This window comes from Populus trichocarpa, chromosome 17, assembly GCF_000002775.5.
Source record: "Populus trichocarpa isolate Nisqually-1 chromosome 17, P.trichocarpa_v4.1, whole genome shotgun sequence".
NCBI lineage: Eukaryota > Viridiplantae > Streptophyta > Magnoliopsida > Malpighiales > Salicaceae > Populus > Populus trichocarpa.
In genome coordinates, this window is record NC_037301.2 from 13971536 (window position 1) to 13995327 (window position 23792).

General features: G+C 35.6%; 2 protein-coding genes across 8 annotated transcripts; both read right to left on the bottom strand.

The window, feature by feature from the left end:
- Positions 1 to 1823: 1823 nt before the first annotated feature.
- On the bottom strand, positions 1824 to 4026 carry LOC18106559 (trans-cinnamate:CoA ligase, peroxisomal-like). The gene is given in 3 exon segments (XM_052448774.1): positions 1824 to 2124; positions 2126 to 3568; positions 3663 to 4026. Coding segments are annotated over 3 exon segments (1764 nt in total). The 5' UTR covers positions 3861 to 4026; the 3' UTR covers positions 1824 to 2001.
- Positions 4027 to 8104: 4078 nt separating this feature from the next.
- Positions 8105 to 17704, bottom strand: LOC18106558 (SUPPRESSOR OF ABI3-5). Of its 7 annotated transcripts, none has more exons than XM_024589002.2 (16): positions 17492 to 17702; positions 16521 to 16636; positions 16268 to 16308; positions 15289 to 16003; positions 15123 to 15194; positions 14934 to 15026; positions 14776 to 14855; positions 14327 to 14465; positions 13808 to 13895; positions 13627 to 13718; positions 13468 to 13536; positions 12719 to 12892; positions 11661 to 11853; positions 9451 to 10404; positions 9034 to 9212; positions 8105 to 8628 (listed from the first exon to the last, which is right to left on the bottom strand). In XM_024589002.2, exons 2-16 carry the CDS (start codon positions 16566 to 16568, stop codon positions 8452 to 8454), a joined length of 3114 nt encoding a protein of 1037 aa, XP_024444770.2. In that variant the 5' UTR covers positions 16569 to 16636; positions 17492 to 17702; the 3' UTR covers positions 8105 to 8451. The 7 variants fall into 7 exon arrangements, with proteins under 7 accessions (XP_024444770.2, XP_024444771.2, XP_024444769.2 ...); XM_024589003.2 differs by having other exon boundaries at positions 14327 to 14462; positions 15289 to 16006; XM_024589001.2 differs by having other exon boundaries at positions 15289 to 16006.
- Positions 17705 to 23792: the final 6088 nt, after the last annotated feature.

Consider the following 23792-nt stretch of genomic DNA (forward strand, 5'->3'; position numbering starts at 1 on the left):
GGTTGAAACAGGCTCCTCGGTGCTGGTTTGCTAAACTCTCAACCGCCTTGACGAGCTATGGTTTCCAGCAATCTTATTCCGACTACTCATTATTCACATATCTGCAGGGGGAAGTACAACTTAGTGTTCTTGTGTATGTTGATGATCTTATCATCGCTGGCAATCGTCCGGGTGATATACAGACATTCAAAGATTATCTCAGTGCTTGCTTTCACATGAAAGATCTTGGCTGTCTAAAATATTTTTTGGGAATTGAAGTGGCGCGCAATCCTGCTGGTTTTGTTCTTTGTCAACGCAAATATGCACTTGACATTATTTCGGAGGCCGGTTTACTAGGGGCTCGACCAGCAGCTGTTCCTTTAGAACAAAATCATCGCCTTGCTTTGTCTACTAGTACAGCATTAGCCGATCCAGAACAATATCGTCGCCTGGTAGGACGATTGATTTATCTTTGCTTCACTCGACCCGAACTATCTTATAGTGTGCATATTCTATCCCAATTCATGCAATGCCCACGGGAGGCACACTGGGAAGCTGCTCTGCGGGTGGTCCGGTATCTTAAGGGTAATCCGGGTCAAGGAGTATTTCTTAGTAGTGAAAGTGATCTGCGGCTACACGGGTGGTGTGATGCCGATTGGGCCGGTTGCCCCCTTACTCGACGATCACTTACTGGCTGGATAGTTTTTCTTGGTAATTCACCGGTATCTTGGAAAACCAAGAAACAACACATTGTCTCCCGCTCCTCCGCCGAAGCAGAATACCGATCTATGGCCATGACGACGTGTGAGTTGACTTGGCTTAAAGCTTTACTGGAAAGTCTTGGCATGTCTCATCCGACTCCTATGTCCCTTCATTATGATAGTCAATCGGCCCTTCATATGTCGCAAAATCCTGTGTTTCACGAGCGCACTAAGCATATTGAGGTTGACTGTCATTTTATACGTGATGCCATTGTGGCTGGGAGTATTACGACTAAATTCGTTACGTCGTCATTACAACTTGTCGATATATTCACAAAAGCCTTGGGAAAGCAACAATATGAATTTTTATTGCGCAAGTTGGGCATCCGAGACCTTCATGCTCCAACTTGAGGGGGGGTATTATGGAATATCTAAATATGGGATGAGCTGATTGTAATATTATCCTATTATGGAATGTGAATATTCTTAGGCATGTATTTAGGCATTAATTGTGGACATTTAGGGATTATAAAACCCTAATACAATACACGCAGACCTTAAGGGTTTTTGGAGCTGCAACATCCCTTCTCTACTGTTTTATTATTCCATTGTTTTATCACTAGCTCAAACAAGAACATAGGTTCTATTTCTCTCTTCTTTTTTTATGGAAAAAAAACAATTCTGAGTTTGATATGTCTCTAATGACTGTCAGCATGCATCAAGACAAAGCCAAAGCTAGGGTTGTTAACAGATTTGATCTTCATATATGATACAAACCATGCAAGTACGTACGAACGATGGTTTGTGTCACCTTCATAAAATATTTCTCTTTTTCATACAACTTTTTAATTAAACATGGGATTCATAATTAATATATTTTAGTGCCACTAGTTTGGTATTTCCTTGACTCACATGGCGTTAATTAGCTGTTTATTCAACTCAAATTTGAGATTGAATCTAATTAAAATTGTTTATTTCATATAATATTGATGACTAATAATTAATATAGTAAAATTAGAGGTAATAATTAAAAGTAAACAAAAATTATATATTGTGAGACATCGGGAAGTAATAAACTATGGTTTTAAATAGATCGCCTCTCTCTCTCAAAATATAATTGAACTTCAAAAAAAAACACCAATATTAAAATGAAAACAAAATATTAATATAAGAGAAGCCTCGTACGTAGTTGTTATATTTTATTTTTCATTGGAAAAGGATAAATAGAAGAAATTACGTCCATTAAGCTTAATAAAATTACGTATTAAATCACCCAGTGCACATCATTTTTCAATTTTTAATTAAATATGGAATTCGAAGTTCAAAGACGAGATAGAGCAAGAACTTGTTCATGGCCCTGAGCATATCCTGTTACTACTGTATTGACTTGACCGGAAGCTGAAGGTTGGCTGTGTCCAGTAATTTTCTTGCTTGGCAATATCTCATGCATTGACAACAAAATTCTGCGCCAAAGCCCTTAACTGGATCTTCAGAACTTTTCCTGTTGAGGTTTTTGGTAACTCAGCCATGAATTCCACTCTCTTTGGAACCGTAAAACGGGGAAGGTTTTTCTTGCAGTAAGCGATAATATCAGATTCTTTGACATCGTTCGTGTCTCCGCTGGAGTTCTTTTTCACTGAGATGAATGCACAAGGACTTTCTCCCCATCTAGGATGTGGCATGGCCACCACAGCTGCTTCCAGGACTCTTGGATGTCTGTAGAGTACAGACTCCAATTCTACACTGCTGATATTTTCACCACCAGAAATTATCACATCTTTTGACCTGTCCTTGATTTCCAGGTAACCATCAGGATGAATGACACCAACATCTCCAGTAGCTAACCATCCATTCCTGAAGGCCTTGGAAGTTGCCTCCGGATCCTTGAAGTAACCTTTCATGATGCTGCTTCCTCTCAGGACAATCTCCCCCATTGTCTTTCCATCACGCGGCACGCTAACCATGGTGTCCAAGTCCTTGACGTCTGCATCAGCAAGAGTCAGTATGCTAATCCCTTGCCTCGCCTTGAGTTTTGCCTGATCCTGCTGTGGAAGCTTGTTCCACTTTTTCTGCCATTCACACACAAGTGCTGGACCAGTAGCCTCGGTAAGACCATAGGCATGCGTCACGTGGAATCCGAGACGTTCGATCTTTTGGAGCAACGAGGCTGGTGGGGGTGCCCCTCCTGTGAGTATTTCAACCGGGGAAGTGATTTCGCGGCGCTCATGAGGCCTGGCCTCAAGCAGAATGTTGAAAACAATTGGTGCACAGCACATGTGAGTCACCGCATGTTCGGCAATGTTATTGTACATGTCTTTAGCACTGGTGTTGCGTAGGCAAACGTTGGTTCCGCCTCGTGCCGCGACACCCCAAGTGAATGTCCAGCCATTGCAATGGAACATAGGGAGAGACCATAGATAAACAGGTGCATTTCCCATTTCCCATCCAAGAATTAGGCTAAGAGAGCTAAGATAAGCACCTCTGTGACTATACACAACTCCTTTCGGAGCAGATGTTGTTCCTGATGTATAATTCAAGGCTATAGGATCCCATTCATCTTGAACTAGCTCATCAGTGTATCCTGGATTGCCCCTCTGGACAAGCTGTTCATACTCCAGCTGGCCGAACTGGACACCGGTAGGTGTGTCGATGTCGTCAATACAAGCAATAATTGATGGTACAGCACCATCCAGGAAACTAAGGGCCTTACTTGCTAACTCCTTGTATTGATAATCCACAAAGAAAACCTTAGCCCCTGAATGGCTAAGAATGGTGGCTATATTCCTAGCGTCTAGCCTTGTGTTGATAGTATTAAGAACTGCTCCAGCCATAGGCACAGCAAAATGCATCTCATATACTGCAGGAATGTTTGGAGCCAACACAGACACCTACATAAGCAGGAGAAAAAATTAAAAATGTTGATACGTTTGATACATCTAAAACTAGAGAAAGAATTCAAAGAATAAAGCTTGGTGAACGTACGACATCGTTTTTTCCGACGTTAAGGGACCGGAGGGAATCGGCAAGGCGGCAGCAACGTTCATATGTTTGACTCCATGTGAAGCGGGTGCCCTCATAGATAACAGAGGTACGGTTGGCATAAACAGCATTAGCTCTCTTCAAGAAAGTTATGGGGGTGAGAGGAACATAATTTGCATCGCATTTTAGTAGTTGATCCATTGTTGGAGCTGGGAGTATTTGGATAGTCTTGCTCGAAGATATGGGAAGAGAGGAGGAGAGTGTTTTGTGGAGTTTTTGATGGACTTGAAGATGTGCGAGTGGGGAGGTTTAAATTAGCAAGGACTCGAACATGAAGGTGGCCGGTGGCTTTGGAGAAATTATTATATGGATTTGATGCTAATATTTTATCCTCTTTTTAATCAAAAACATTGGGTGTTGATATAAGCTAGCAATTACGAACCTGGTAAAAGAAATATAGTTTAAGAAACTCAATTATAAAATATTATAATTTCGAGTTTTTTTTTCTTTTTTGAAAACAAAATATATATAGTACCATATATTAGGTGGAGAATATTTCAATTTTTTTATTTATAGATGTTCGGTACTTTTAATTGTTAAAAAATCAATTTTGATATTAAAACTCATTTCCTTTATTTTTCAGTCCTTGAAAGTAAAGAAAGAAAATGGACGCTAGAATCCAGTGTAAAAAGAAAAAATGATCATTAATGATGATTTTGGCCACTACAAAAATTAAAATCAGTGTCAATCAGTTTCATTTTATAATGGTAGTTTTACTTGGATTTTTTGTTTCCTTCTACTTGCTTTTAGGAGAAAGATCTAGCCATAAGAATATTTTTTAGTAGGTCATGAATAGGGTTATCAAGGTGTTTGAGGTATTTTTCAAGTGTTTTGATTCTACATCGTTTGCTGTTTTTAAAAAAAAAATAGAATGAATGATATATTATCCGCACTCTTAAGAAATTTTAAAAAATAAAGACAGGCCTAGGCGCCTCGACTAGGCTAGAAGGCCCACGTGCCTAAGCTGTTTTTTTTTTCATGCCCAGGCCCACGTGCCTAAGCTGTTTTTTTTTTTTAGGTTTTTTTGCTATTTTATATTTGGTTTAAAAAATTGATTAAAAAAAATTATTGAACCCAATTGAGTCCAAGAGTCGGGTCGTAAGTTTAACAGGTTAATTCACAACATTTGGACTATTATTTTTTTTCTTTTTTTGTTTAATGCTTTTTTTGTCCCTCAATTAAAAAAAAATACAATTTCATCATTTGTTATTAATGATCTATTCTTTTTATTTAACTTAAACCTAAAAGAATATAAATTCATCATTTGTTATCTATGATGTACTATTACTATCTCGACATCACATGCCTATCACAGTTTTTTTACTTCTAGAAAAAATATTTTATATAAAAAAATTATTATGCGCTTTATAAAATTATCATGCGCTTTATTGTCGTATAATGAAATAAAAATAATCTTTAGGATAAATTTTTTTTTATTGATTCTAATAACGTGCATAACTTGCATCACGAGTTTACTTGATTGACTTGAGTTTATTTAATTTTTATTTTAATAAATATTAATTTTTATTAATTTTATCTTTCAATACTAAGAAAATAAAATGAGAAGTAACGTAATTAGCTCACTAATTTCCTTATTGTCAGAGCTCTTATAGATTCAAATCCAAGATACATCAACAACAGGAGAATATAACTAAGGATTAAGATTTTCTAATTTAATCTATGAAAGTTCATTGCTTGATATTTTTTTTCTTGAATACTATTATTTAGTTACAAAAACTCAGCATTTAAATCGTGTTTAGTATAGTAATTAAAATAATATTTTCAGTTTAATCTATATCTTATTAATTCAAAAACTTTAAAATAAATAAAAATTATTTTACTATTAATTTAACAAAGTACACTTAGATCATCCTCGAAACCTTGTCCTATCAATCCAGCTACCCGTTGAAATCGTGGAAAGACGACTTTTTGATAGCTAACCACACGACAGCAACAATTCGACCAGACAACAAATTACTATGCAATTTAATTAAGCTATAAGCAGTAGGCGATAGCCTCCTTAAACACCTCAATATTCATATCAATGTTTTTTTTTTTTTAGGATTTTCGTAATTGTAATCAAATCAAGAACAAATCTATGAAAAAAAATCTCAATACCAAAACTTTGTGCTCAACTTAGAAATACAGAATACTTTTAATTCAAGTAGGTAAAGAACCTACAAAATACCTCTATATATAGTTGTCTTAATTTATATGAGATGCAAATTCTTAGAGGTTTATATATATAGTTCTTTTTTCATGATTAATTTTTATTAAATATAGTAAAAAGAACATAAAAAATTAAAATACTTTATATTTATATAAAAAAAACTTAATCAAAATATTTTTTAAAAAAATATATATAAATTATTTTAGTATACATTTAGGAATTATAAACATAATAAATTATTTTTATATATAAATTAATTCTGATATAGAGGTCATCGAGTCATAGAATTAATTAATGACCCTTCCATATACTTAATAAGTCGAGTATTTTTACATGTTTTTTATAAAGATAAAAATCCTTTCATACTCGTCTTTATTCAAATAAATAAGATAAATAGAAACAGGTATAATTATCATCCCTAGACATCATCAAAAACTGACGGGAAGGCTTCATTTACCTCTTTCAAGTTTACATGGAGATGATCTTGACCACCACAGCTACTCCTCTACTCTTTAGATCATAGGCTATTATTCTGAATTCGAAGTGGGAGTGTCTATATATTCAACAGGAATTAGTGATTAAATTTTGTGGTTGTTTTGTAATATTCATTAGTATACCACTTCTTCTTTTCTGATATCATAAATACACTCCTAAACACAATTCATGAGTAATTAAGTGATTATTATCAAGAAATAAACCACAAGAAAAGTCCGCCAACTTAAAGTCCCCAACGATCATATATTATGTGAATTGAGAAATATAAGTGGTAATATTCAAACTAGAAATGTCATCTCTTCCTAGTTGACTCATTATCACTTGGTTATTCGCGGTTCAGCTACCACCTCACTTGCATTAGTATATTACATTTACAGTAGGTTTGGATGGATTAGTAATCAATAAATTGCATATTTGTTACTAGTTTGACAAACTACCGATTTATTCAGTGGTCATTAATTTAAATATGCAGGTAACTTGTGAAGATGAAGAAAGTTAGGCATGTTCGCTAGCTTACCTAAATTATATTAAAACACCAAAAAGAGAGGCGAAAAAGAAACAAAAATGAATTTCAAAAATCTATGGCCTGCAGATATATTGAACCAAGAAAAAATACATAACTAGGATATATACTACAGAAACAAAAACAAATTAGCTTCATGTGATCTCAATGCTATAAATTCTTGTGTTCTACAGACTCTAAGCAGATATTGCATGGTCAACTATCATCCAAAGTAGATGAGTTAATTTCTACTTGGAATTAATCAAAAAGGGTTTTTTTTTTTAAGTGTCATTTGTTTTTAAAAAATTAACTTAATTGCTGATAATTGTGTGAGTTTTAGGTTTGGTGCATCGAACGAGTAGATGAGTTTTCTTGAAGATGATATCTATGTTGACTTTAGTGTTGTAATTAATAAAATCACAGTGCAAAACGCCATGCATGCTGTAGACGGCTTACTTAATTGGTTGTTTCTTTTTTTGAGATAAAGTCTTTGTATTGATAGAATTAGTAGGCTTTACTGTTATTTGTTTTCAAGATTTAATTTAGGTATTAATTAATGTGTTAAGGGTTGATAAATGCAATTAATATTTAGTTTTTTTTTTTATTCATTGAGTTCCACCTATAACCCTCTCGATATCTACAAACAAAGACTTTCCGTCGACGAATACCAACAAGTTAACAATGGAATGGTTTAGATTTGGGGCGTCAGATATGGAAATTGAGGAGGAAGAACCAAGCAAATGGAGAAGGAATTTGGAAGGAAGAAAAGCTTACATATTTATAGAGAAAGAAAATACTTGGTTATCTTAGACTGTAAGCCTGACAAAGAGCACTCAATTTTGCAAACCCTAAAACCCTTTTTAATTTTTTTCGTTCCAAGGGAGAGACTTGAAACTGATATATCTTAAAAACAAGTAGAAATGTGAATACTGCTTGATCTAGAAAACTAAGCCACGAAGGACACTAGTTGTTCAAGACTGAAGAGATTCACATATATTCCATAAGAGAGGAAAAAACACCCAAAAATCCCGTGAATATCCAATTTATGAGGTGTTCAGAAGCAAGCATCGCAGTGGTTGCAATTCAAAATATTTTTTTATTAAGAAATATATTAAAATAGTATTCTTTTAATTTTTTTAAATTATTTTTAATATCAGCATATTAAAACGATTTTAAAATAAAAAATAATAATTTAAAAGGTATATAACGCACACTAAATTCTTTTTAACTTGAAGATAAAATTTATTCATCCATTTCACTGGTTTTTCCCTTTGTCATTACAATGGCATGTTGATATTTGATATTGTAGCATCTTTGACAGCAGGAGTAGGATTGCAACTCTGGTCATTGGGGAAGAAAAGGAAACAATTTAGACAAAATTCCGGAGCTTCTATGAATGAATTTTTACAAATCTACAAAGACTGGCTATTGCAGACGAGATTTGAGTTTGCAGTAAATCACTTAAAAGCACTTGCCTTGCCCCGCCAAACTACCACATTTCCACCCTCAGCGTCATAGCTTATTGCATTTATCTACAACCACAGCCTCATAGCTTAAGCCCTAATCTACATCTCCCGGAACCTAGCAAGAGCCTTCTTTTGAATCAGTGTTTTGTAACTATCCCCAGCCTGCACCTCAAGACTAGGATCCAACTTCTTCTGCTGACTCCCAAGTCCTGCTCTCCTATCTATGGCTTGTGCTTGAACTGGTTCAACCATTCCACCGCCATCCTTCCCCAGCCCCTGCAATTCATAACAAAAACCAGAGAAGACAATCCCCACAATGGATACGAGTTAGAATCTAGTACCATGATTACTGCAAAAGCATAGATAACCAGTATATACGATTGGACTCTAGCACAAGCATGTAACAGAAAAGATATGAGAGGAACATCATACCATTGAAGTAATTATTTCATATATTAGCAAAACTCTAATGATATATAAAGTTTTTTTGAGCATTTTTTAGACAAGAAAGGGCTGTACTAACTAAAACCCATTTCAGAAGGATAATCAGCATAGTTATCAGCAGTAACTGATGATTTACTAGCCACGAACCCATTTCAAAAGGATAATCAGCATAGCTATGAACAGTGGACCATAAATTAGCACAATTAAAACTACAAGTGCAAGAGAAGGAAATGATACCGAGCCCTCTTGCCAGCCCATATTGCGAAGCATTCGATTGCCTACATTGCTCTCACCAAGTGCCTTGTCTGCTGTAATCACCTCATAACTCTGAGCATCTCCAATCACACGTCCTCCTCCAACACCAGGGGGGAAAGGCATTGGATCCAAAGTACTCCTTTTGAATGCAGAATCCCGATCTTTAAGAGATCATGAATGGCAAACACAAAGGATTCCTCACAAGTTAATATTACTATGAAGTAAAACATGGGAACCCATTCACTCGAATCACTGAGAAGTTTGGGAAAACTAAGATCTGATAGACATCCAGGGGTTAACAGGCAGATGTAAAAGGCACCAAGTTCAATTTACCTAACAAGATATGACCTTGTAAAAATAGAGTAAAGGTATAATGGAAAACATATTGTTAAATCTTACGAGGATCCGCATCAGGCAAATCGTCTCCAACAGAAGAAGAACCATACAAGCTCCTCCTTTCAGCTGCACGATCCCTGTAGGAATTTTGTGGTTGCTCCTTGTGAGTAGCAGCAGATGGTAGAGGCATTTCAGAAAATCTCCTCTTGCCACTCCCAGCAGCCACAGGTGGTGTGTAAGAGCCCAATGCAGATACATCTGTCCTAAAAGGAGTTGCAAAAGAAGATGTATCTGCATTTGTTGATGAACCTGCCATGGTTAGAGGTACAGCAGCATTGGATGTAGAAACACCAGCAGATGGTCCAGAATATGAAGTATCAGACTTCACAACACCTCGTCCAGAACCCCTTATAACCCCCATCAAAGTCCCTCCTGAGCTGTTGCTCACAGGTCTTGGCTTGACTGAAGACTCCAAACCATTAGTTTGGGCAGATGGAGCTGTGACTACTCCTGAACTGGACATAGAGCTCTTCTTTGTGGTTGTTGTATCAGATTTAAACTTGCTCTTCGTGGATTGCCCAACTGAAAACGACCTGTCATCAGCTGGAGTAGATGGATGACTATCATCAAGAGCCACACGGGTAGTCTGTCCTTCATGACTCCTTTGCTTCCACATTGTTAATACATTGTTCATTTTCTTCTTGTTAGCCAAAATACTGCTCTTTGAAGCAAGTTTTATCTCTTTTGCTTTCTCCTTCTCTTTTTTCTCTGCAGCTAATGCTGCTGAAGCAGCAGCCTGGACAGCATCAGGTAATGAGGCAGCCTTCTCTGTGGATGTAATTGTAGCAGCTGGAGCAGAAATTACTACTTTTCTGTTACTGGAACCGTCAGATGACTTGGAATTCTCAGACTGATTACTAGATGCTTTATTGTCATTGTTATCTGTGAAAGGGATGTACTGCTGAGTTTGCTGGTCATAAGAGTACCAAACCCCTTGATTGCCATCATAATAAAGACCTGCACAGAACAGGAGCATATCACGCAATCAAAGAACCAACTTGAAAAGGAATTATGATTTTAGATTAAGCTCTAAAGATGACACATGTAGAATGCTAGTTACAACTATTCTAGGTTCAGAAGTTCTTGGTCCATGTGCATATTGTACGTTGTTAGTTCACAGCAACAACCATAAAAAATTTCCTAGAAGACAACCACTCCACCACAGCAAAATAATTTCTTCCTACATAACCTTTTGAACGGGTTCTCAAGCAACAATAGCCAAGTTTTTAATTTTCATCACAATTCTCCTTGATAAGGAGCCAAATCCCTAACTTTTCCAAGGAAACAAGCAAAAATTGAATCTTCAGAAAAATGAAAGCGGAGGATCAAAATGATTCCTAAGAGAAATTTAAGTGATGAGGTTATGGATTGCACAATTGAGAGCCATGAGAGTAACACAGTCTTACAGATAAGCAACTCCAGTCAATTCAAGGAAGGCAACGAAGTAAATTACAAGCACATGCACCATATATGCAGAGAGATACCTTATTCTTTTTCCTAAAACTCACATGAATGATTTTCCTAATACATTATTCACAAAGTATACAAATAATCATTCAGCAGTTATTAGAAGTGGCAACGGACTTCAAGCTCCCAGATTAAAATAGAATGTCAAAAGCCTCCACTAACTATAACAATAATAACACAATAGAAAAGCAGGCCATCTGTTCCCAAAATATTCTTCATGGTAAGCACTTGTGCAAGATCTGCAGGAAGTACTATGTACATTTTCTCTCTCACAATCTCAGAGACTAACTTATAACTTGTTACTTTTGAATTACCCAAAAGGCTGAAATGCCCAGAAAGACAGTTAACCATGAACGTGATTTCCAAGTTCCACACAGGAATGTTGTTCCCACCTCTTTCTCTATATAACCCTATCATCAGATAAAACTTGTTCGTAGGAATTAAATGAAAATATATATTTATAATACTTCATAGAGGAAATATATGTCAGCTTGTACCAGAACAAAGCATTTGCAATGAGCCAACTACCTATCCAAATATACTAAAAAAATGAAAACAGCATTGCCTTTCCAGGAATTCTTTTAACATAAAGACAACGATTATAAACTTGTCATCATGTTATTGAGACCTAGATCAAATTACAACTGAATACATGCATTGTAACAACAGCTCAGATCCACAACACGTACAAAATGTTATCTTTCACTTCCACTTGATACAAACCAAACAAGAAATGTAGAAGGAACCTGTATTTCCATCAAAGTAGAAGCCCGAAGCAGCATCATAGTAATAACCAGATGCTTCATCCCACACAAAACCAGATTGTGGTGCAGAACCATCCTTTTGAACTGTAATCTCCCCACCGGCTTGCTCCTGCCCACCAGCAGATTGATTGTCATCTGGGTTATATTCCTTGGGTGCCCATCCAGCAGCATCATACTAGAATATGAAAAGATAAAATTTTAAAAATTCAATCATCATGTATAAAATCAGCATATTCATAAACCAGAAAGGAAGCACATGGAATTAAGATAAAGGGTGGTAGTAATGCTACTAAAAATATAACAATATCAAGTTATAGTTAGTAATATTCCAAGTGACAAATAGAATTGGTAGGGACAAGAAAAGAATCCTCAGGAGGTATTTCTCCATTCAACGAACCATAGCAAAACCTGCTCTGTCTAATGCATGAATGAAATCGCATAAAGATCAACATCAAAAGGTTTGAGCACAAATCCATTAAGGTGGAAGTAGGACCTTGACAAACACCCAACCACATTCATCTGAAGTTCATGGAGTGGATTCCTTGTCAACGCCTGATTGCCATGACAAATTACATGTTGATAATCTGACTGAGATTTATTCTTCAATCAAAAGAAATGCCTATGGCCTCAAAGATTAAAAAAAATGCCTAAACTGGTTAATCTGAGGTATGAAATGGATGTATCATATCAGAATATCATTTTCCTCTGTTCTGCTCATCAACATTCACTTTACAAAACCATTTCTCCAAGAAGAGTGAGGCCCTTGTCTTTGGGGTATCTGTTACATTTCCAAGGTACAAAACACGAGCAATGTCAACTTTCTCCTACTTTCCCACCAACAATCACTTCACAAAAAGCTTTCAGTGACTTCAAATAACAGAATATCAAAGTAGTTTACGGACAGTGTAGATTTTCTTGCTAAAAAAAAAGAGTAGATTTTCCCTGCTCCTTCAAATTCTGAAGTCTGAAAGTATGTCAATAATTAAAGTTCTTAACCTAAAAGAAGTTGCAATAATTGAAGGAAAGGTTCCATGAAATACCTGTTGGGAAAATGCCGCTGCCTCAATTGCAGCTGCTGCTAAGCTGCTTGACTGTGACGGTCCTGATGCCCCTGGGCCAAGAATGCTCTTTGCATAAGCCACTCGTAAGATCTGCCCATTCTTCTCAAGAGTGGTTCCAATGGTCGCATCAAGGGCTTTAGTAGCATCCTCAACCTACAAGACAAGAACCATATTATTACAAAGAGTGCATCTATTATTTCTTCATGCAACTCTTTTCTATTGCTTCTCTAATTCTATAAAGGCAAATAAAATCCTCCATAAGGAGGACAGGGGTCTTGCAGGGCACAAAGGCCAAACAGCTAAATTTTCAAAAAGAAAAGCTTGAAGGAGCATAAAGTGCTTGATATGGGAATTCATTAGGTAGCTAAGCCGTTGATATCAGCAACATACAAATTTTGAGAGTCTCCATGGTACCACTAAATTTGGTTAATTTTGATAGCTTAGACTAGAAGGTGGAAAGAAAAACAGCACCACCAAATCACAGTTTGCTGTATAATTTTTCTCCATAGTTTTGTTACAAGATACGCCTGAATCATTGTTAATAAGTTTACAAAACTCCTAATAAAGCTTACATATATATGTCATTATGTATTGCTTATAATAATTTGTACTTCATCATTTGAATTGCACAACAACCATCAAAGATTACTCAGACCATGAAAAACTGGAAAGCAAAATAAGAGGAATAAAATAGTCAATAAATCGAATCACCAATGACATTGATTTACCGAATGGAAATGTACAAACGCAAATCCCCTTGAAACATGAGTAAACTTATCTCTAACCAGTCGAAGATCCTGAAAATTAAGATCAATTAAAAATCTGAAGATTCCTGAAAAGGGAGAAATTCTCTAATAAAACCAATTGAATTTTATTGCATTTTGTACCTTTATTGGAGCATGTTTGGAAAATTCATAGCGAAGCATCTCCTCATCCGCATTATCATCCAATCCACGAACTACCAAAACATGAGTTGGACCTGATAAAGTTGAAATTAGCAAGGTGTAGCTATATATATATATATATATATTAAAACTAGTCAGGAAAAAAGTAACATCTCAAACCAACCTGCCTCAAATCCTTTCTTTCCTAAGGATGGTGGATTTGATAAAGCTATATCTGCTGGTGGTGCATCATCAGCTCGTGGCTCATTGCACTGCAACATAGAATTAAAGCAGCCATTCAATGATCTGTTCTCATGGATCTTATTTCTTAAACCATTATAGAATCCACTAGTATACCTGGGTAAATTTTTTTCTTTTCCATTTGCTGAAAAATCATTGATCAAAAACTCTACAGAAAAGAACTACAAGTCCACACTATTTAACTAAGGCAAACCAAAAGGTAGCAGAATGTCAAAGCTACCAATGTGACTTCCAACATACATGTTAACCTCCAAAACAGCACAAGAAATAATAATGTTTGTCATTTCAACACTTCACATGCATGCTCAGCACCTGAGGGGCATTGTTCTTGCTGTAATAGTGCTTACAAATCAAACTAATAGCCAGTGGATTGTGTATTCATAGAACTTCATAATCTCTCAACTTATCAAAAATCAAATGGAAAAAAGGTGGAAAAACAAACCTGAAAGCAGGATGTACGCCTTGCAAAATTGATACAGCCACAAATGGTGCACATCCAATCAGATGGCACTGTGATTTTTCTGTGCTGACCAGATTTATCTTGACCAAAAGGTCCACCTGACCCCCCAGTTGGCTTACTGCTGAAAGAAAACAGAATCCAAAGTGAAAATGGTTATGCTTGAAGTCAAAAATAAACAACAGGGCCACCATATATATGTACAAAGGCATTAGAATAGCCTTTTCATCAAAAAATGCTACAATCAGTCAGATATTGATGGAGAATAGTTTTAAGGAAGCCAGTGACAGCCAAAGTAAGAATTTATCTGGATTTCACCAGTATGTGAGACCAAACATACTAGCTCAATGTACAACACAGATAATAGCATGGAATAAAAAATCACAATTGATTATAATGGTACCACAATCATGGTAGTAAGGAAAGAGAAATACCTGTACTCAAAGAAAAGCTTTCTGTCATCAACAACAAGACCATCATCCCCAATCCTATCCATCATTGCACATGCTGCTCCCTGTTTCAGAACAAAAACAATACTTGAATGCCATTCATGAAAGCAAATGCAAAATTGTCAGATTAGGTGGACAGATACCACAGAAGGAAAATCAATAAACGCAAATCCACGGGAGATGCCAGAATTCCTCTCTTTGATCACACGAACATGGCGAAGCGGCCCCCACTCAGCCTGATGGCCACAAAAAAAAAATCAATTAAACATTAGGAAAATATCTAATGAGGAAAATCAACAGTTTCAGATAAAGAATGCAAAGTAAAGCATTACAAGTATCTGGTAAAGATCTTCATCAGTCGTCTTCTGTGAGAGACCTTTCACAACAACAGTTGCGGATGGAGCCTATGGGAGACAGTTCTTGTTAAAGCCCAGTCACTCAACACAGATGAAACCAGGCAGTAAAAAACAATAATCACGAAGACTGTACGAAACATACCATGTCATAATGACCAGGGTGACGCTTGTCTTCACGGTCCCTCCTCCTTTCATTCCTCTCATGTCTGCCATCATCATAGCTGTCCTCCCGTTGACTTCGGCTATGACTTCGACTTCGAGGGGACCTGGATCTAGGACGATCATCATATCCACGAGACTGAGATCGTTCATGCCATCTATGTGGACTCTGAGATTTTTCCTGACTCAAAGCTCTCTTATCACATTCTCGATCATGGGATTCATGCCTCCTCCAATTGCCATCTCTCCTGCTGCCTCTTTCATAATCAGAATCATAACTACGGCGACCATATTCATAATCCCTCTCACGGCTATCCCCCCGTTTCTGATAGGAAGTACGTGACTTATAGTCATAATCATCATATGCATAATCATCACGGTCATGTTCCCCAAACCTAGAAGCCCTGTCAAATTTATGATCACGGTAGTTGTCGATGCTATGGTAGCCATCCCGATCATGAACAGCATCCATATCATGATAAGAATCAAAGTTCTGTCTCTCATGTCTCCTAGACTCCTTCTCGATGGGGTATTCTTCTTCATAACTTCTCCTTCTTGATTGGGGCCAAACATCAACAGCAGGAGGGGGATAATTCTCCCTCTCTAGAATGTCCCTGTGGAAGGCATTTCTTGGGTAGACATTATCCCTTGAATACCGGTCATTGATAAACCTCCTATTATTATATGAACCACCAACCCTGCTAAAATAAAATAATTCAATGGAAGAATAGACATGAAAATAACATCATGAGCCAAAGCTTGAAAAAGAAATAAATGACAATAAGATTACAGCAACCACAACAAAGGAGACAATTAGAAAATATCAAGCATAAGAGGCCTTTGAAAGGTCTTGCATGAAATAATATCATAACCAATGAAACTCAAAGGAAAATGTTGCATAAATTGTCAAATAAAATGTTTTACCATGAATGCCCTGACAGGAAGCATCAGGCAGTACTTACCGGTAGTTAGGCTCATGGACAGCACCATACCCCTCCAGAGCCTGTGGATTCAAGAGAATAGGCTTATGTCAGCAACAAATACCAATCAAGATAGCAGGAGATTAGGCAAACCCATTCCACATCCTCACTGCCCCCAACAGCTTTCTCTTATTTTTCTTTTAAGGATGAGATAGATCATGCCCAAAAACTAATGGACAATCCTAAAAAATTCTTGCATTTTTATCAGTATTTTTAAGGAGGAAACCACAATTACGCTGTTATTATCCCATCCTTGCTGAAGGCCATAGCGACCAGGATCCATTTCTCAGATGCAAAACCACCCTGCAATGCTCTTTCTCGATGATTGAATGATCTAATTCCTTTTATTCCCTGTAATATATGCACAAATGAAACAGACACAACAGTTACGCCCATGAGTCAACCTTAAATCAATAATTCCCCAACACACCGAGTTCTTATTAGCCTTGACCTTCGTAAATCTTCAAATGAAATCAAACCCACTTCACAAACCAAGATATAACCATGACCCGCTTGGCCATTCCTCCAAAATTCTCTCAAAAACAACAAAACAAGTATAACAGCAATGATCTTTAATTAGCAGAAACCAAACCTCACATCCAAATTCAACCGAATAAAATTATACAAACAAAACAAATATAAAAGAAAAAAAAATCTCCTTGAATTGTGAATTACAGATAGTGATCAGCTAAAAATGTCTCAAAATCTTCTATTACAATTCACTTTGCAAAATTCAAAAAGAACAAAATCCTCAAACAAAAACCAAAACTCCTACACAAAACCAAGAAACAAACAAAACCCATTTTGCCATTTCTCCAAAATCATCTCAACAAATATAAAAGCAAAGATCTTTATGATCAAAAACCAAACCCATTGACCAAATATCTTCCAAAACTTACACCCAAATCATAAAAAAAAAAATCCTCAAAATTGTGCATATCACCACCAAAATCTCCCTCGAAACACAACAAAACATTGAGAAAGCAGCATTATTTGTCATTGAATATCACAGACAGGTCAGCTAAACATCATAATTCAAAAAATTCAAAACTGTCAACTTGCATTGCAAAAATCTCTGTATCAATAAAAAAAAATCTTAAGATAACAGAAACCCATCAGCTAAACACATGTGCGTGTCTCTCTAGTACAGTTCAGATTGCAAAAAAGAAATTGTAATTTTTGAAGCTGAATAAGATCAGTGCATACCAGGCAAACCGTGGATGCGATTTGATCAGAAAAAAATGTTTCTTCTTCGACGATGGGACTCGTCGTTTCTTCTTTCTCGTACCAAGTCCGGTTCTTGTATCAGTGTGTGGTTTTCATTTTCTTGGGCATTTAAAAGTTTTTAGTTCAAATTGGTAGATATAGAAAAATCGAATAATTTGAATCGGCCTCCAAGCTTTATTAATTAATTCTCACTCTTTTAAATTTATCTTACAATGGTACTTAATGTATATTTATAAGAAAATTATATCTTTAACTATCATAATTTAATTTGGAATTTTATTATCTAATTAAATAAAAATTCTAAAAAATTACTCTAACACAAATCTTTTTTTATAAAAGATTCCTAGTTAAGCTAAGATTTTAAACTAACAATTTCTCTCTTAAATTGATATTTTTAACCTTCAGTTTAACAATGAAGAACACTCTTCTAATTAAGATCTTTTTGAATGTATATACCAAATAATCTCCTAGCTTCACGTATGATTCTAATTTGAAAAACTTTATGAATATATCAACAACTTGATATTCATTTTTGCAATAAATAATCTCAATGGCCTTATCTCCGTGGGATCTCTTAAGAAGTGAAACTTTAAATAAATACAATTATTTTTATCATATAGTTATGGATTCTTAGAGAATTTAATTATTGAGTTATTGTTACAAAAAATTACCTTAGAGCCTTCTCTCTTGAAATTAAGTTCTTTAAGAATTTTCTTCAACCATATCGCTTAACATTCATATGAAATTGCGACTATAAATTTAGTTTTCATCGAAAATAAAGTGATATTTAATTGTTTTTTTAAATACCATAAAATAGCTCAGAACCAAGTTTAAAAACATTTTTATAAGTGTCTTTTTTACTATTATATTGATCTCTTATACATTCACACTCTATAATACATTTCGGTAATTATACTACATTTCTAGTAACAAAGTATTCTTTTAGCGGTTAGAAAATAAAATTCTATTGGATTCTTCATATATCTACTAATAAGACTTATTGAATACATTATATATATCCTTATTGTTGTCAAATACATCAAACTCTCTATATTTTGCTTGTAAAGTATGTCATCAATCTTTTTTTCTGTCTTGATTTTTATTTAGTTTCAAACCAAACTGAGTTAGTATACTTACTTGAAATGTAATTTTCATTCAAAACTTCTCTAGAATTTCTAAAATAAATTTTTTAAAAAAATAAATATTCTTATATTTGATTGAACCACTTTAAAATCAAAAAAATAATGTAACTTTCCAATATAAAACATCAAACTCAATCACCATTTACTTTTAAAATTTTTCAAACATTGCCCCATCATTACTAATATAAATCAAATAATTTCCATATAAGCATACAACCAATTGTTGAGAACACTAAATCCAAGCTCTAAAACTAATTATTGGAAATAGAACACATAACTATTTAGATTATACCTTCCAAGTTTTATTGATTAATTCACACTCTTAAATTCTTCAAATATTGACCTTATATTTATATAGATTACACCTCTAACAATCTTTTTTTAACTAGTAATCTAACTATTTAATTAAACAAGAATTGTAATAAAGGAGAATCCAGTCGTATAAGCGATGAAAACAGAGTCAGGGACATCATCCACACAAATTCTAAGAAAAATACAAGGATTGGCTATCAGTCTTAGAGCATGAGCAACATTCCCATCTCTCTTAACAAATATGATTACGTAAAAGTGACGGAAAATCCAAATATAAGAGCTGTGCCAGCATTCACCAATGAACTAAAAGCATTGATCACATTCAAACTATCAGATTCCACTGTGATTTTTTGGTAACCCATGTCCTTAGCTAGGACTAATCCTGCACGAATATCATCGGCTTCAAGATTCAAAGAGCGTTGTGGGAAATCGAAGCAGAGAGCATATCTTGGTATAGACTATCACAAATGACAATTCCTAACCCAACGCCAGCATTAACTCCTATTGCTGCATCAACATTAATCTTCAACACGCCCATACACTATCTTTGTAGGCTCGAACGGGTAGGCAGAATGTCATGAACGGCAAGCCAGGAAAAATTCTTAACTTTCAGAGGGATAAGAAGCTGCCATAACTCAGACATGTGATACCCAGAATGAATAGTATACTCGACTTTCTTAAGCAAATGACAAACCATTTTATCCTCTGGAAATTGAGAACTCAAAAGGATAGATAGGATCTGAAAAGCAGCAAACTAATTGAACTGGCTTTGTAGGGTATCAGTGAGCCAACAGCACCTCTCCACATCAATGAGGTCACTAACCAAATCTCGAGATATACCCAATGGCTTAATCCAAGTGTTAACCGGACTCCCATTACTGACAACCCATCTCCAATTTCTTTTAGAAGTTCTCTGGCTGCCAACATACTTCACCATGTGTAGCTCGGACCCTAACGATGCAGGCCAGAAGTCAGTGGTAGGGAAATATTTAGCTCGGAGGACTTGTGATATGAGAGAATATCTAGTCTAGTCACCAGTCTTCATCCTTGTTTAGCAAGCAGAGCAACATTGAACTGAGGGATGCTTCGAAATCCTAATCCACCTTTTTTCTTGCCCATACATACCATATCCCAAGCTAAGCATGGAATGCCACAGCTCTCACCAGAGTTACTCCACCAAAACTTCCTTGTTAAAGAATCAATCTCATTGCGAACTGCCTTAGAAGGAGGAAACAACTCGTGGTGCATGTTGGAATGGATTGCACTACCGACTTGACGAGGATTTCTTTACCCACTGCAGTTTAACACTTTTCCTTCCAACCATTAAGTTTCTTGCTAATCCTTCCCAAATTGAGCTGAAAATAGCTTTCTTTTATCTACCCAACATGTAGGGAAGGCCTAGATGTTTCTCATGTCTCTCAACTGATTTAACACCCATCTCCCGTTGGAGCTGATTCTGAAGGTAAGTTTGCATACTTTGGCTAAAAAAGAACTCCAATTTATCTAGGTTGATTCTTTGAGCTGATGCATTCTCATAATCCTCAATGACTCGAATCAATCTGTTGGCCTCCGCAATCTAAGCACAAGCAAAGAGAAGGTTATTGATCGACTCGTAAAAAAACTTATAAAAATTTGATTCCCCGACTGAATGCGCGTGTGTTGAGTTATTCTTGAAAACCAGTCTCCTTTGGAAACATGGTGATAAACCTATTTTTAATGAGCCTGAAAACTTTTACGATCCTCTTTCTTTAGATACACATAAGGGAATGAGCATGCTCCAAGTGAAGGATTGACAACGTGCAAAGCTATGTAAATGCTAGGTCTGACACTAATCAGACCCAACCACAATTAAGTTTGACAATGTATCAAGCTCTAATATGCTGGGTTTGGTGCCAGCCACACCCATATACTAATGAGCTTGGCAGTGTGTCAAGCCACTGACGCGTCTATGGAAATGCACATCCTCTTTTGGAAAGCTCAAGGGAATGACAATTCTCCCTTGGCACGCCCAAGGGAATGAGGTAATGTTAGTCTGACAAACATGCTAGACACATGGTATTTAGACTTAGTAGTCAACCAATTCCATCGTGCACTTGGACTTGACAGTTAGTCAAATCCAAGATAACATAGTCCAAGATAACGTAGATTTAAAAAACATGTTAAACTCAAAGTACTTGAACTTGGCAATTAGTCAAATCTAAAGTAACGTATGTCTGACAAACAAGTTAGTTCCAAGACACTGAGAGTTGACAATTAATCAAGTATGTATAAGGTAACGACCATTTTCTCTTAGCACGCTCAAGAGAATGACCAACCTCCCCTAGGTCCATAGGCGGAGGTATGGCAAAGGCTGGGGTGGGCTTTAGCCCAGGTCAAGATTTTATCAATATTTTTTGACTAGTTTTATGTAAAATAAATTCGTAATTTTCAATTAAATTATCAAAAAATTCTGAAAATTTGCGTGGAGCCTTTTAATATTATGCTTTAGCTTGGGTTAAAATTTCAGAATTTTTGGAGAAATTTAGAAATTTGATGAAAAATCACAATTTGACCAGTTTTACGTTATTGGACGTAATTTTCAATCCAACCATCAGATCGAGCTGAAATTTTACGAGGAATCTGGTTAAAATTTTAGAATGAACAGAGCTTGGTAGTGCTAAAAAAAAAAAAGGACCGTCAAATAAAAGCAAAATGACTCATTAAGAGTAAAATGGTTATTTGCCATTAAAAAATAAAACAAATCAGCTCCTCCTTTCTTTTATATGTTTCCGACTGGGCAGAAGCAGAATAAAAAAAATAAAAAAAAGAAAAGGCGAGAGATAAATAGAAAAAAGTAAGGGAAAAACATAAAAAAAAATCTAAGAAAAAAAATAAAAAAAGTGAAAGAATAACCTCGTAAATTTACAAAGTTCAACTTATAAAACACTAATCTAGGGAAGAATCAAGTGAAGGAAGGAGGAAATGAAAGAGGAAAAAAATTTAATTACTTTGTTTTTTAGTTGACATGAGATTGTTATTTTATCCCGGTTGAGGGGTTGTTACAATATCAATTCAGATTCGATTATAGATGAATTATATTCCACAAAACATCAAAGGATGTAACTTTAATAGTGAGTTTATTTTTACTTTCGCTTTAATTTTATATACTTTTAAATTTATTTTTTAATATTTTGGGTAGTGTATTTGAATTAAAACTTTATTGTTAATTTCAAAAATTCATGTATATGAATTAATAATCAATCTTAAAAAATATTTATATATTTATTTAATAGCCCAGGATAAAAAAAATTCCTGGCTCCGTCCTTGCCTAGGTCTAATCTTGGGGAAGAACTCAACTTCCATGGACTTAGCTATATTTGACGTCTTGTACCTTAATTTTCCTACATCTTTTAGGTGTATAAAAGCCCTCAAAGGACCCACTATATTCTCATCAAACATTAAAACAGATGTAAGAGATATTTATCTTTCATTAAATGTTATCAGGGTAAGATTACATTTCAGACCCTTCTCTTTACAAAAGAACAAGACTCATGGAATATTAAAACATAATGAGACCTTCAGAATAAAAGTTCACAATCTTCATTCTCTATTGCATATATATTTTCAAAGTATATATCTCTCTCTAGAATATTCTTGTATTTTCTCTCTCTAAAAAGATATTTATTTAAGTATCAGAGAGTCCTCACCTCCACTAAAAAAGACCTTCTATAGGTATTAGCCACAAGTCGCATTGGCCTACCAAGCATCAAATATAAGTTATCAACTATCTTACCTAAAGAGAAAAGACGAGATTGTTAGAACTAATTGATTAACCAATTATCTAACCCAAGAGCTTCGTAGACTAGTTGAACTTCATCACTTAAATCACTTAAATCAGTAGATGTAGAGGGAATGATGAATTGGAAGAAAAATAAAATGAGGGTCTAGAGAATGTGTATGTGTGGTTCTGTACGTATGCCTTAATTAGTGGCTCTGTGCTAGAATGTGATCTGTGTGTTCGTGTCTGTGTGGTTGTGTGGCCTTCATCTCTCCTCCATCTTGCTTGGTGACTGTATGTCTTTAGACATACAATTAGCAGAGAAATAGGCGATGAACATTAATTGTGGAGCTGATAATCTACTGGTTAACCATGGTGGCAAGCACCACTGGTGGAAACGATGGCATGGCGTAACGTGGCGTGCACCATTTGTGTAAAAACGTGGTGTCGTGTCTTTGCGTAGAAAGTAAGTTTGTGTGATGGAAAAAATTGTGCGCGTGTATCTGCACAGAAATTGGGAGTAAAGGCGTGTGCTAAAGCAGTTCGTTTGCACTAAGCCATGGATACCCTCCATTTCTACTTTTCGAAGGAGGCCTTCTGAACATAGCATATAAAAAGATAAAGATACCCTGGAGAAGACGGGTTGACCAGGCTCGCCATTAATGATGATAGAATAGGAGAAAGTACGTAGAGATTCAAGACTAACCCAAATAAACTTGATCCCAGTGGTTTTATCTTCGTATAATGAAATAACTCAAACGCAAGGGATTAGCAGTAATTAACCGGCCATGAATAATAGCATACACATGGATAATTTTATGAAGAATTGATGGTTTCAAGTCTATTTGCAATAGTTTTAGAAATAGTTTTGAAAACAACATTGCAAAGCCCTGATGGGTTGAAGACGAGCACACGATTCAGGGTTATTAAGTTTTAGGATTAGGTTATAAAAGTATGATCAATAGAACTTGTATCAGCAACAATGTCGTCGAGCACACCTGCAACAAAACTTTGAGTCAACTTAACATCAGGGAGTTTACTCGATTTCAGTTTTAATCTGAATTGGTCA

Bases quoted from the DNA above. Each gene is read 5' to 3' on its own strand.
- LOC18106558 (XM_024589001.2), bottom strand. From the start codon at position 16,568: ATGGATCCTGGTCGCTATGGCCTTCAGCAAGGATGGGATAATAACAGC. The intron at 14,466-14,775 runs GTATTTCTCTTT...GTTTTCTTTCAG, and splicing joins AAGCTTTTCTTTGAGTACAG to CAGTAAGCCAACTGGGGGGT. The intron at 13,719-13,807 runs GTTGGTTTGAGA...CAACTTTATCAG, and splicing joins AAAGAAAGGATTTGAGGCAG to GTCCAACTCATGTTTTGGTA.